Source organism: Strix uralensis, chromosome 10, assembly GCF_047716275.1.
Source record: "Strix uralensis isolate ZFMK-TIS-50842 chromosome 10, bStrUra1, whole genome shotgun sequence".
Lineage (NCBI taxonomy): Eukaryota > Metazoa > Chordata > Aves > Strigiformes > Strigidae > Strix > Strix uralensis.
This window is the reverse complement of record NC_133981.1, coordinates 17,041,642-17,055,904: the sequence shown is the minus strand read 5'-3', so window position 1 is coordinate 17,055,904 and position 14,263 is coordinate 17,041,642. Positions and strand designations below refer to the sequence as shown.

Here is a 14,263-nt window from a genome sequence, read left to right as displayed (position 1 = left end):
CGCCGGCAGCCGGCGGGGCGGGGCGGCCCCTCACGGCAGGGCGCAGGTTGACGGCGAGGAGCGGCGGGGGCCTGGCAGCCGCCGGGCTGAGGGGAAAGGGCTGCGACACCTCTCCCCACCATCCGAACCCTGTCCGGTAAAGCCATTCCCGAGGGTTTCCACCCCAAGCCTGCTCGTGCCTGTAGAAGAATGTCACTGCATCACATGCCCCTTAACGGTAAGCTTGTTCCTCTACTCAGTCAGCAGAAATACTAGCAGAATGACCCTGTGGGGCGTCCTTTCAGGAAATAATCCGTACTTCAACAATATACATTTAGAAACTTGACTTTTGTATAAAAGATGGACTTCTGCAACCCTCAATCAGGAAATACATTTTCTCTAGCAATTCTGAAAACTACATTACAAGCTACAGACTTAACTAGGCAAGTTAAATATTTCATATTTGTTCTAGAAAGCTTGAGCAGCACTACAAGTCACAATCTGAAAAAGAAAAAATAGACAACAACAACAAAAAAACCCACATCTTGCTCATGAACCCTGGTATTCCTGCACTGCACTCTCCCTGTATTTCAGTGTGCTGTCCACAGATAGTTTGTCCTGGAAGCTGTATTATATGATTTAAAAATACAAATATATTTTAAAATCTGTTTTAAATGTAAACTGTTACATTTAGTGCACTAGTGCTCCTATCATCAAATTTCAGAAGACACTAGTGATGTGTACCATTTACATTAAAAAAACACCTTTGTCTTCAAGACTCTGAAGACTTTGGGTTTCAGAAACAAAGGCAGAGCACCAGTATTTACAGAGTATCCATCCATGCTCACCTGGCAAATTGCAGCTAAGAAGTCAGATGTGAAAGGCTTGGCAAGGAAAGATAAAACTTTATTCCATAAACTAACCAGTTTATTAGAAGACACCATTCCCTTAGCTTAACTGTTTTCTTAAACGGCTCCATCAGTTGTCTTTTCAAAAATCCTTTTAATAAAAAAACCTCAGAAGAAAAAACTAGACCAAAAATAGGCTATATGCCAGAAGAAGGAAAAAACAGAACCAAACAACCAAACTTGACAGTAGCAAAGTGCAGAGTTCATTTTAGAGAGGTTAGTTATGCAAAGGTTAGTTGTTGCAACTGCCATTTGCTATGCTGCAATCTATATTCTACTTCAAAATAAACAGGTAGGCCAACTACTTTATTTTCTTTTTGCATAACCAGTTACCCAGATCTTTTAATTTCGGTAATATACTTTGAAGTGATATGGATGGAAATTGGGATATGGAAGAGCCTGATGAGAATCACATAAGCCTTGGTTTAAATTTAGGAACTCTGAAGACATGGCCTATAATGCCAAGAGCTTCCAATGGCAGAGCAATGCCCCCTTAGAGCAGAGTGCCAAGAACTGAAGTTGTTAATGCACTTCAAGGGTCATTGTGCAGATCTGCTACTCTCTCAAGGCACAGAAAGACACATCATATACTCTGTAACATGCTAGGTCTAAACAGCAACTTGGAAATTAAATAATACTTGATAGCTAGAAATTAGTTGTGTAGGAAATCACACCAAAGAGATCCTGGCTGAGGAAACACAGAAAAAGTGCTGCCAGACATGGTGGAAGCAATCAACAGCCATTCTTAGTAGCAATTTCCCCACAATATTCCTGTTGAAATCCACTTTGGTTCAACAATACATGGACTTCTTTTGTCCTTCTGGATCTATGATGCCCAAAGGAATATGGTCAATAGGGATCTGTGAAAGATCTCAAGAGTTACAAAGTAGCACCTACAAGAGAATTACTGATTTAGGGCTCCTCCTTTTCAGATTTTCAATCATAAAACTTAACTATTGGAGAAGTAATAGTAAATTCAAACCTTAAATTCCCTGTAAGAGATCCTTAACTGAACCTTATATCTGCTATATACCAGCAAATACCTTGCTAGGAATCTGGCTATGCCACAGCCTCAAATAGGTCTAAAATCAGTCTAATCTTGTAGAGTGAGGGTTACCAACCTCTCTGAGCAAGTTACACAACTTCCCCTCTTCTCCTTTGTCCTTCCCTTGTATCCTTGTATCACTACCTCTTAGCCTTTCTCAAGGCAACACCACACTTGATTCTGTCTGCAGCCATATGGTCAGAAGGTAAGTCTAAAGTAGCTTGAGCCAGAAGTACCATCCTGGATCAAATCTCCTGATCATCGCTGCCTACTCTGCATACTGCAGAGCAGTCTCAGAGCTCATGAATGGTATTCCTTTCAAAAAAAGATGAAACAGAAGATTCACTCTGAGAAAGCAGCTAACACATCCCAGCCATTAATGAGTATTCAGTCCAACAGGACAGACAAGAGCTAGTCTGGAGAAGAGTTCAAAAAACACATCTATAGTGCAGATGTTGAGTCTTTAGCACTGTCTCATGTGCTCTATAAACCTGCTATACTGGAATCTCCTACCTGCTGATGTAGATGAAGTGACAGAACCATGTTATTAGCACAGCAGCATTTATTAGCTTGAGCTCTGCTCCATGCTTACTGATTAAGAGCAGTTGTTAAAATACTGGCTGTGCTAGGGAAGTGAACAGCAATTTTTCTATCACCCTGCTGTTTAAACACTGTTCTTTAGCCAGATGTTGATATCTGGCTCAACCATCATCTCAGTGACATGGATAACTTCATGTCAGTTGAGCAAGGTTAGGCAGGATAACTTGATCTACCTTAATCTGTGGTTTAGAAAGGGTGCATAAAGTAAGTTCTTCAAATGAGGTCAAGCATAAGTGAAATAATGGCTATGATGCCAAACTCCACAGTATTTAGTGTTGACTGAAGATACATTACAAAAACATGGTTGTACACCTGTCCTATTTCAGCTGCAGACAGTGTTTCCAAAAACTTCCAAAGCACATTTGCTTTAGGAAACAAAAAGCTTATTTTTGAGATATGGGTACTTAATCTTTCTGGATAGCTAGGAGTATCTATAAAAACAGTAGAAAAATATCGTAATGGAAGCAGGTATCATGAGAACAATCAAGCAAATTCTACACTACAGTTTTGCTTCTAATAGATTCATTTACTCCATGTTTTTTGTATATACAGTGTGATTAATATGTAAGCATTGCCAGGCCATTACTGTTTCTCTCTGCACACATCATTGGTAGTGGCAAAGTGAGGTAACAGCCAACTAAAATAGAGTTTGGACACTCCTGGCTCCTTAGTCAACATCCTTTGTTTTCCCTCACAATTCTTTTAAATATACACTGACATAGCCTCAGTTTTGGCTTTATTGGTCCAGGCCGATTTCATTCTTTGGCCAAAGAGTAAGGCCTGTGATCAGGTGTCTCTGATTACAGTGAAGATGTGCTCTTGAATCTTCATTGTAAGGATGGCTTCCTAACAAACCGTCTCCCAAGTGTATTGTAGCAATAGCAATCTTACCAACTGCCTTCTCAGGGTGGACATATGGTGCTTTGTTTTTTCCCTCCTGTAAGAAAATAAGGGGGATGATCTGGATAAGACCAGTATTACTATGGCTCACAACTTAGTTTCCTCCATTGTTATCTGGATGGTAGAAAGACTAAGATAGACTTAGCTTAGATAATGTCATTGGGAGATTACTGCCCGCAACTCACCCTCCTTCCCCTGAATCCTCATGCTGCATCACTGAGTGCTTATTTATGGTATTGTGTTGTTAAAACAGCAGCTCAAGCATACACACGATGAAATTCCACCTTGTGTCAGTGCCTCCACTTTGATCTACTGAAGTAGCATATTATTTCTGCAACTTTGACCAAGTGTGATGGACTGTAAAGCAATAGCTAAAGTCATGGTATATGTTGTGTACAACAGTCAACTTTTCTTCCGCATTCTTGGCATTTGCCTCTGAAACCACATACAATATGATTAAAACAAGGATGCAAATGTATGAACAGTCTTGCCTCAGTATATACAATCACATCTTGTTAGCTTCAGTATTAACTACTAGACTAGACAGCTTCTTAAATACATACACAGGACAATTGGCTTTTTCCACCCTCTCCTCCACACATTTCACAGTCAGTGCATTATGTGCAGTAGAAGCATGGAAGCTGAGCTATGGCTGTCATTTGCTGAGATACTGCAAAAATGCATTGCTGACAGAAGTACATGCAACCCTGTTTCCCAAAGCAGGGGCTGCATGCACTTGGCACTGCTGAAATTCAGGCCATTTAGCTACCATGGGGCTACGTGCCCAGTTTTGCCTTAAATTAATCTGAGTAGTTAAGCAGCTCATCACCTACAGAATCCAAACAATAGTGAGTAAAGAAAATGAGTAGAGGCATAAGAGGAGACCAACGGCCTATGCAATTGCAGTTTAAGCACTGTACAGATTCCAATCTGTACTCCAATCTACCAATCACTGCTGGCACGGGTAGTAACCTTGCTAGTCCTGAACATCTCCATATAGCATAGAGGGTTTCATTTAATTTCCAGGGTACCTTAAAAAAAAGTTACGCGGTGGAATTCCAATTATTGTAGTCTGGTGCATGAGAATGCAATACATTCTCAGACCAAATCTGGTGCTGCAACATTTCCAGAGGTTCAGTCCATACTGTCATAATTTACTCAAAATAAATTCTATTCTTTTGTCAGCAAGTGGTTTTAGTTAAGCACAAGTGCACACTCAAGTAAACACCCTGTGAAAAAAATATTCAGCAGGCTGTGAAATAATGATCAGCTCTGCAGTTCCCAGTGGAGCATGAAAAACACTTTAAACATCCTTTAGTTTCCATAGAACAGCAGTTGCCTCTGCTACACAGGCTACAAACAGCTATAACCAGCAACCTGGAAAATGCAGTACCTAATCCAGAAATATCCACACAGGGAAATCAATTTACCTTTGAAGTCCATAAGATACAAGAAAAAGATACATACATGCAGAACATATTCATAGTTCATCTCAACTATAACCTTCTCAGATACAGCTGACAAAGTAATCTGCAAGAGGAAAAATATTTATGGAAAGTTTCATAACAAAACAGACCATTTTTTAACTTACAGGCAACCAAATGTTGGATAAAAATAATTTTAAAACCATAATAATTTTTGTATTGCCTCTAAATTAAATGTCATTTGGTGCAAAAAGACTGGAAAACAAACAAAAATTTGCAAAGTTTGCAAAATATGATGGCAATTTTATAATACATAAAAATGTTCAGATTAAACCAAGTAGGCCAAATAATTTGAGACAAACTTTACACAAAGAGACTTTTTTATCTCTAACACATAACCTATCAGAGAAAACCCAAATCATTGCATGTCTTACACAGTTAAAAGGGATTCACCATGACTGGTTTTAGTAATTGCTCTGCTGTTTGTTGATATTTAGGGAAGTATTTCTGCTAGCAAAGCAACAAAATTACAATATTTAAATTGAAGTTTGTAATGCTAATACAGCAATATTTGAAGGTATTTGGATTAGTTTAGCCAGTTGCTAATATTAGTATTATTTACAATTTTTTTGGTAAATTTACAAACTGAATTTTTCATTTGTTGCAATTTCTTTATATTATCTGTTAACATAAATATGAAATATTTATGTAGTAGGAATTTGAGGCATCTGCCTGCATCTATGCTTGAAAGACCTACTGAATACATAAAAGTTCCACAGTCACTTCAGCATGTTTGCTTTGTCTATTTGATTCTTAATAATCCAGCTTCCGTAACACTCTTCAAACAAGCTGGGAAGTTATTAGTCACTTTAGACTCGGTTTAAATGAATATTTGTATTCAAATAACTGAATTTGGTAAAATTAAAAGAATAAAGTTATCACCAATAACATGCTAAGAGAAATCTCTCAAACTGCAATGCTTTCATAGGTTGTGTAAATTTAGAAAGAAGGTAGGAGAGACAGCTGTAATGACCAAATAAAGCAAGATTTATTTGTGCTGTAATGCATACGGAAAGAAAGAAACCGAAAGAGATTTTCTTCAGCTTGCCCTCTGCGACACAACAGGCTTTGACTGTTCTTGCCCTTTGAAAGAACAGCTGCATTAGAAGCCCTTCAAGAAGGGAACTGTTCAAGAATGGATGAGATGGATTCATGCCAAAGTGTTCTCTAATTATGCATCACCAGCACATCCCTCCACATGTGCAAAAATACAGTGACTTCACTTACACATGAAACAGATTGTTCATCTAGTCTTCAGTAATTAAATTCATTAGCAGCTAAATAAAGTTAAAAAATATAAAAATCTCCAATTTCTGTGCAACAGAGCATCAAGAATTGCAAGAAATAATGATACGTACTGCATGGGAACAGGTATAAATGTAGTAGTAAGATCAGGCTGTATTTTTTTTTTCATCTAAAATGAAGCTACAGATAGAGGTACATCACAGGCCCAGGCTCAGTCTACATCTTTTATTTTAGCAGTTTCCTTCAGACAGCTATCCTCATATCTGCAGAGTATTAATTTATGTTTATTTTCAACCCCTTATTAGAAGTACTGCATGTGTTTCTAACCAAGCCTTTGGGTTTTCTGTAAGGGCTTCTGTTGTGGCAGGATTTTCCTATTCAATCACTGAAAAGCAGAGATCTCTCTTTATAATGGGTGCCCTGTGTCTTCCATCTTGACGATTACATCAGGAGCAGGGCTTGCTGTAAACCACAACAGATTCTGTACATATCTGAATCCTGTAGGCTTTAATTTCACCCTTGTATTTCAATTCTTGTGGTAAGTTTGAGATAGCAGAAGCTTCCTTTACAGCAGTTTTGTTACATGGGAGAACTGTGACCCCCAGAGAACAGAAGCTAATTTATTTGATGCTTAAAAAGTAAACTAGAGAAGGCACTTAGGATTATCCATAAATCTCAAGTCTACATGAGAAAGTCAGATGGATAACCTGCTGAGCCTTTCCCATCCCTCTTACGAACCACAAGAAGTAAAGCAGGAGGTGCAAGCCATATGCTCTCTACATTAAGACCACAGTTTTGCAGACTGGGAGAGCTTTGCTCTGTAGATACTCTTAAAGCTTCTTGACTTATTTATGAGGAGAAAAGAAGCATGACTTGTGCATTTACATCACATACCTGCATGTTTCTAAGTAAGGCCTCAGGGCAAGTGCTTTCATTTCAGCCAGCACATAAAGAAAGCATATTCTTTTGTGGTTGTATTTCCCAAAGTCAATTTGTAAAATGGAGCTTCTTGAATTTAAAAGAATGGATTATGGTAGAAATAGTTTTAAGGTCTTCTTAAAATGAAAGGTATTTCATTATTTTAAAATAAAGGGCAACTAGGTATGAGCAGTCTTGTTCTGTATAGCAGATTTTAAGCTGTAAGGACATCAAGCAAAGATAAAAATTAGGTACAGCTATGAATCAGCCAGCTCCATTATGCTGCTTCATAACTGGAGGTTAAAAAACCCCATAGCAGACCTGGTAAATTATGTTTTGCTACCTCAAGAATTAGAGCAGGGGAATCATGCCTAACCAGTCTGGTTTTGAACACACCCTGAAATATTCTGGATTCTTACAGGCAAACTGCATTTGAGCTTTGGGAATACCTGAAGACGACATACAGCATTAGAGAAACAAAACTGAAATTTAATTTCTTTCATGTTTCAGGAAGGACCTTCACAAGCCATACTTTTCTCTCTGCAATATTCCCTTTCACATTTACTTACATTCTTTTGCTATTTCTTCCCTTGTTCACTTCTCAGGAATCTTCTATTCCCTGGTCCTTTCCCTTCCATTTTATTGCAAGTGCTCTTTCAAAAATGCAGCAACTGATAAAAATACTCTCTCTTCACTGCCCTCTTTTCACAATGCTTTTTGAACCTAAGTAGGAGTCTCATATGAAGAATGATTCTAAGAGGACGTGAAAAATTGTTGCATAACTGACAAGGATGAGCTTTACAGTTGACAGCCATATTTCAGTTACAGGTCTGGTCTATCACCAAAGTTTGACTTTCCTAAATTAGTAGGTCAGTTCAAAAGTAAATCCCTTAATCGTAAAATCTGGAAGAGAGAAAAAAGCTGATTCACACCTGAAATTGTGTGAAGATCCAAGAAAAAAAATCCACTACAGGGCACTGAAAACAACTTCCAAAATTGTTTAACATATGTTATAATTTCTAATATTTTGAATTTCATATTAGGTCACTAAACTTAGAAATTTACCTCAGCTATGCTACGGATGGTATTTACTGATTTGACTGCATCCTGATCATAAATGAAGAAGAGTTATATGAATGACAGGTTTCTTACCGTTATACTAATGATAACCACTCCAGTATCTCATATACCGAGAATGAAGTATAGATGAATACTTACCAAATACATGAGTCCACTGACTTCAATTAATTTGGTCCATGAACATGAGCTACAACTTTGCCTAAAAAGCCAGCTGTGTTATTTCATTCTGCAAGCCTGCAAATAAAATTTGAACTTTAGTGGATGGGTTTTAGGAAGCCTAATGCTTACTACTTGATTCTATCTAGTGCTGCATCACCATTGTAGGGATTGACTTTATGTTCTCATGCACTCTCAGAAAACACAGCTGTAGAGCACATACTAGCGAGAGAAAAGGCCAAAAAGATTTTGCTCTGCATAAATTTTTTGTACAGTGCCTAGTTTAGCTGCAGCTACACATAGTAAGTCAGAAGTATTATCTTATTTCCAAACCAAAAGAGAGCACTTCATAGGAATAACTGTAACCGGAAATACCTGGATCCAGAGAAGACAAAAAGGTTAACAGCATCAACAATGAAAAAAATACTTCCTCAGTATTGACCAAACAGGCAACATATCTAACACAGAATTTAAAGTTAGATTCTAGGTCTTAGCTGCTTCCACTTGTTCTCAATTATCTTACAGTAAATCCATGATTTCTGTACCTGTTTTGCACAGTAGTCTTCTATAAGAATCTCTTTTGTATATAGTACAGGAGCCAGTTCAGTGTTAACTACTAGAGCAGCAAACACCATTCTTCAGCGGCCTCTCCTGCCACTGGTATGCCTCGCAATCTCTAACTCCTACAGGTAGTTAGAATGGGAGTAAGAATCTAGCCAAGATTAAGGGACTTTGGTATCATGATTGATCCAAATTTCACAAAGTAAAATAGGCAAGCTGATGAGAAGGAAAACCATAGCAGAAGTTCTGTTGGAATAGATCTTGAAATTAAACAAAACCTTATGCCAATCAGATATGGTAAGAGGACAACTGCAATTTCCAACATCTGTGGCCAAAGACCAGCTCTGGCTTGAGTATCATGCCATGTCTAGATGGATGAGAGGCGATACCATAAAAATAAAAAGAGCGATAAGGAAAGGCACTAAAACCAGTTACAGCTGTACTTATAAGACGGAGAACTTGCAGCTGCATTTGTTAATGTGAAAGAAAATGGGTCTGTTTATCAAATTCAAAACGCAAGCCTACTTACAGCAATAGAGGATAGCCAGAGGCTGTAGCAAGTGACAGATGTTGTTCTCAACTGTCCTTCAAGCAAACATGCTGCATTTTCTTTAGTGAACAAATGCAATTTGGTTTTGTTCCCAGTATGAGATAAGGAGTTTGAGTTTCTTCTCTGGAAAATATTAACCCTAAATAAAATCTGCACTTACCCTTCTAACAGGCTACTAGAGCTCTAGAAATAAAAGGAAACATTGGAAGATTTTAGGAGGTGCTGAACATTTGTTTTGAAGTTTTATTACAAAAATATATTTGCAAACATACAAAATTTTGGATGAAAAAATGCTCATTCTTAAACATTTATGCAATAACTTAATAACTGCAAACATACATAGGTGCTATAAAATCCATACCATACCAAAAACGTTAATGATGCAGTATCTACATTTATTGACTTAGAATTATCTCATTCCGGTTTCCAGAAATCTTTTCTGAAGCCCCCCTTCCCCATGGTCTTCATATTGAAAGAACATGCAAATGGGTACAACTGGTGCATCCACAAAAGTGACAATACTCAGAAATTACTAAAAGCACATAATGTACATAAAAACCCCTAACTAACCATATGCCCTTACACTGAATAGATAAAAATAAATACACCATCAAATCAGAGATACTGTAATTTTTCCAACTTGAAGTGAAAGGAAGATATTGCATCTTAACATTTTCGTAACATTGCCAGACAAAACTGAGGTGATATATATTGCACACATTCCTCCTGTTAAGATATGCTGTACAAAGCAACCCAAATACCTGGCAAAAAGGTGTCTGATTTGTTTAGAATACTTTTAAAAACAAGAAGTCCCAAATTAAAGTTTGCTTTCAAAAATATTTCAGAAATTATATCAGTGACTATGTATGGCATAGTGGGTTTCAGAAATATACCAAAATGAAGCAATTAGAAATGCAAGCGAAAACGAGATACATCCAGCAGCGAGAGTTTAAATATTATATTGGTATTTATACACAGAATTAAACATTTTATATGAAATCAAGATGAATCACTTAAGTTTTTTGTTTAAACTTTATTCAGTCATTCTGCAAATCTCGTTTAATTTGGAAAGATATACTGCTTTTAAGTTAATAGCTGTTAGGCACCTTTCATATAAACTTTGCATTATTAAATAACAGTAGATGAAGTCTAACTACAAAACTGAAAAATTTATTTTCCTGAACAATTCAGCAGCTGTAGGTTTTAAAACTGTCTTGATTAGGTTTGAGTTTGGGGTTTTGTTTGTTTGGTTGTTTTTTTTGTTTTGTTTTTTTCTTTTTTAAAGTGACTTAAAGCTAGCCACAAAACACATGCTTAGATAATACAATTAATTTGGAGAGTATAGTCTAAACTAATAATCTTTTAATTCTCAGAACTAATAGGTAAAATCCCATTAAGCCAGTAGTTTTACAAAAAAAAAATTCACTTGAAAATGGTCACAATAATTTCCTGTGATGACCCATGGTAACTTGCTACACACTAGTTATCCTTACATGCGGATAACACAAATCAAGCACTTTGATAAGCTGGTAATTTTAGATTTATACAAAAAGCTAAAATAATCAGGGAAACAGAAGTTGTTAAATAACAGTCCACGTTTTAAAAAAAAGTTCAAATTTTACACTGTAGTTGAGCTTGTGTTTTACAATGCAACTTTTCATTAAAGAGCTTTATCTGTTAAACCCACTACTCTGGCACTTGTCATAAATCTCTGCAGTGTACTGGATGACACCTAGGTTGGTTACAGTGTCTGTTTGGTACACAGAGAGGTCAGAACAAACATGTGCAGGTGTTCAAAGATGAACAGGTTTGCTTGTTGTAAAAATGCCTGCCTAGTAACTATGATTTCAACTGTTTCTCTCCCAATTCATTTTGAAAGGTGGGAGAACGAAGTAAACCAATAATGTATTGTTACTAATACACTACAAAGCCAAAGTAAAGTAAGGATCTGCCAACTGCTTGTGGGGGTTCCTGGACAGCTGGAAAAAAGTTAAGGATACGGAGAGTAGAGTTAAACACTCATTACAGCACTGCTACTCTAAACAGTATTACTTTTGTCAACTGTATATGACTGAAAAACTCAAAATACAACTCCTTCCTAGCATTTCTATAGATCTTTGGATATGACTGTATTTAGCAAAGAGTACAAATATGCAGTATCAGCTTCCAATATTTTTATCTTAGAAACTTTTATCAAATCTTTCTTTGAAGAAAACAGAAGCTGTTCATAAGAAGTGAGAAGTTACGCACTTCATCTTTGCTAAATCCAGATGAAAAGCAACTCTGTTTGGTTTAGATTACCCATTTTTGTTCAGAGGAACTGCTCATTGGTTTGTCCCTTTTAGTGAAACTTTTTCTAAAAAAGCCAACAAAACATATTAGTTAAGATCTTAGATCTAATTTGAGTCTCATTGTTTATGCACATACACAGTATTATAACTCTAGAATTTATGTAGGAAGCTCCTATCTTCCTTAACAAGGCTGAGTTTATATTGCTGAATTCAAATGCTACCGTTAAAGCCAGTATATTTCTTGATGAATGTGCATGACACTAGCATCCTTCCCTGAATCTTGCACATTTTTCTAACAAAACACTATATATTTTAACTGGAAACACTGAACTCAAAGACTGAGAAGAGCTTTTCAGAAGGCAGGTAGTGCTAAACAAAATATATTTTCCACTAAAAAGCTATGAAAAAAACTAAAATAGATCAAATACATAAAAATGTAAATATTTGTTGTATCTAAAACATACCAATTTGTGAACAAGTCACAATTAAAGCTCAATTACTAGTTTCCAATGAAATGACCATGCACCTTGACTACATCAACATTAACTAATCCTTAGGATATATATACATACATATATGTTGTAAGGAGCCAAACAATTTTTTTCTTCATATTTCAATAGTGCTTGAGGGAAAAGAAAGAAGCAGTGCATCACAACTCACTACAGATTATCTTTTTACTCAATAAACCAAAACTTTTCTACTGGAAAAGCATCCTTTAAAACTACTATTGCTGAAGAAAGTTGGGACCTGAAGTCTTATTAATTACCTTTGCATGCCTTTAAGAAATAAATACAAGCCATGGGCAAACCAACGCAGCAGCATAAGAAACTATAATTAGAAATTTTCTGATTTCAAATGGGAAAGTATCCAGTTAAAGTCTTACATTAGTGAATTACTAAATCACATATACAAAGTGATAGCATTTTAATTAGATAAACTTCAGACTATGAAGTGTGCACTACCAATGTGGGGAGAGGCCAACAGAAGAAAAGCATGCATTTGTTGCCCATCTGCATAGTTTTCAACACTGCAGTTCCAACACAACTGAAGAATGACATGGTCCATCCTTAAGCTAAAAGGGAAACAAAGTATTTAAATTATATCCAACACTGCTGGACAGGAAGAGGGTCTTCCAGTGGTGGTCTCCTAACTATAAATTTAAAACAGGAAAAATTCAACATGCAACAGAACTACTCCGTTGCTTAAAAAAAACCCATTACAATCACTGAGGATTTTGCATATTTCAATTTTTGCCGTTTTAGAGAAAATGGCCTTACTCACTTGGATACCTGTTTAATGTCAGTGATGTAGAAGCAAGTAAGATTAATGGACTATTTAAAAGATGAGTTTGTGTGCATTAGCTAGATGCTGTCAACGTATTGAGCAAATCACATTTTTAAACCTTTTGTTAAAGATTCAGCTCCAAAGGCCTGGCTTCCAGATCCATTCTTTGCCCACACCTGCCAGTTTAATCACAAGGCATTTTGCTCTCCTTTTCCTCAGTCCTTCAAACTGGAATTAGGTTCCCACAACTGAATTTTGTTCTGTTGTGGTGTAGTGTACTGTACTATGTAATTGCTGGTTTAAATAGTATTGAGTCTGTAACCCTTGAACAGTGAATACAGCTAGGAATGACAGCCAGAGCAAACATTTGCACATTCACTTAATGCTAATGAGAGCTCAAATGCAACTTAAGTCCCCTCCCCAATAAAAACAAAGGTTTGCTGGTGATGATCACAGTGAAAACCTAGATCACTTCTGAGAACATTACTTTCATAAGTATTTAAGGAATAGTCTTTCCTAACAGGTTCAAATTCAAGACATTGAAAACTAAATATTCTTTTACAAAAATATTAGTTTTATAGATGAGGCATAATTGTTTTAAAAATTGATATATTTTAAGTAGATTTAGCTTCAATTATAGCTTAATGTTGTCTGTATTCTTGGTTAGGACTTGCAAGTAGACTTCATGAATAGTACTGAGAAAACGTGAATCGTTCTGCAGGAAAAAAACAAACAACACATTAGAAACATTAGCAAAAGATGCAAAACCCCTTTAATTTAATGCCATTGAAGCTGTGCATAAGGATTCCTTATAGTGCTAGCTATCTGAGAGTTAAGAGAAGGGAACTGGCTGCGCACTTGTACAAAAGGCAATGCTTTCAGACAACATGCAGACTTTGAACCATGAAGCTGGTAAGACCTAGAGATCACTAAGCACACTGGATGCTCAAACAACCAAAACAGGGGTCACTAGGTCAGCCCTGGCCACATAATGTCACTTCACTCCAGAGTCCAAATCTTAGTCTTAGACACAGAGAATTCCATCCTGCGTACAGGCTCCCAAATAAAGTCTGCATGAGTGTCAGAAGTAATGTTATTTTTGGCTGTCAGACCAGCCTGAAAGGGATTGCAGTGTGTTATACAAGAATTCTCATGTCACAGCATGACTGGGAAGTGAATCGGTTTAATCTATGGACAGTATTTAGAGATATTTCTTGAGTCTAATCCTTCAAATGCCAAGTTTACAAAACTGGTATCTGATC

The 14,263-nt window shown here is 36.8% G+C and overlaps 1 protein-coding gene and 1 long non-coding RNA gene across 2 annotated transcripts in view; one reads left to right on the top strand and one right to left on the bottom strand.

The window, feature by feature from the left end:
* The first annotated feature begins 27 nt into the window (after positions 1-27).
* Positions 28-14,263, top strand: part of LOC141947816 (uncharacterized) — a 43,041-nt gene continuing 28,805 nt past the window's right edge. The window contains exon 1 of the long non-coding RNA XR_012630270.1: positions 28-217. This is a non-coding gene — a long non-coding RNA (uncharacterized LOC141947816). The remainder of the gene's footprint in view (positions 218-14,263) is intronic.
* Positions 9,637-14,263, bottom strand: part of DCP1A (decapping mRNA 1A) — a 38,651-nt gene continuing 34,024 nt past the window's right edge. The window contains exon 10 of the mRNA XM_074879374.1: positions 9,637-13,716. Within this exon, the coding sequence (XP_074735475.1) occupies positions 13,636-13,716 (81 nt within the window). The 3' untranslated portion in view covers positions 9,637-13,635. The remainder of the gene's footprint in view (positions 13,717-14,263) is intronic.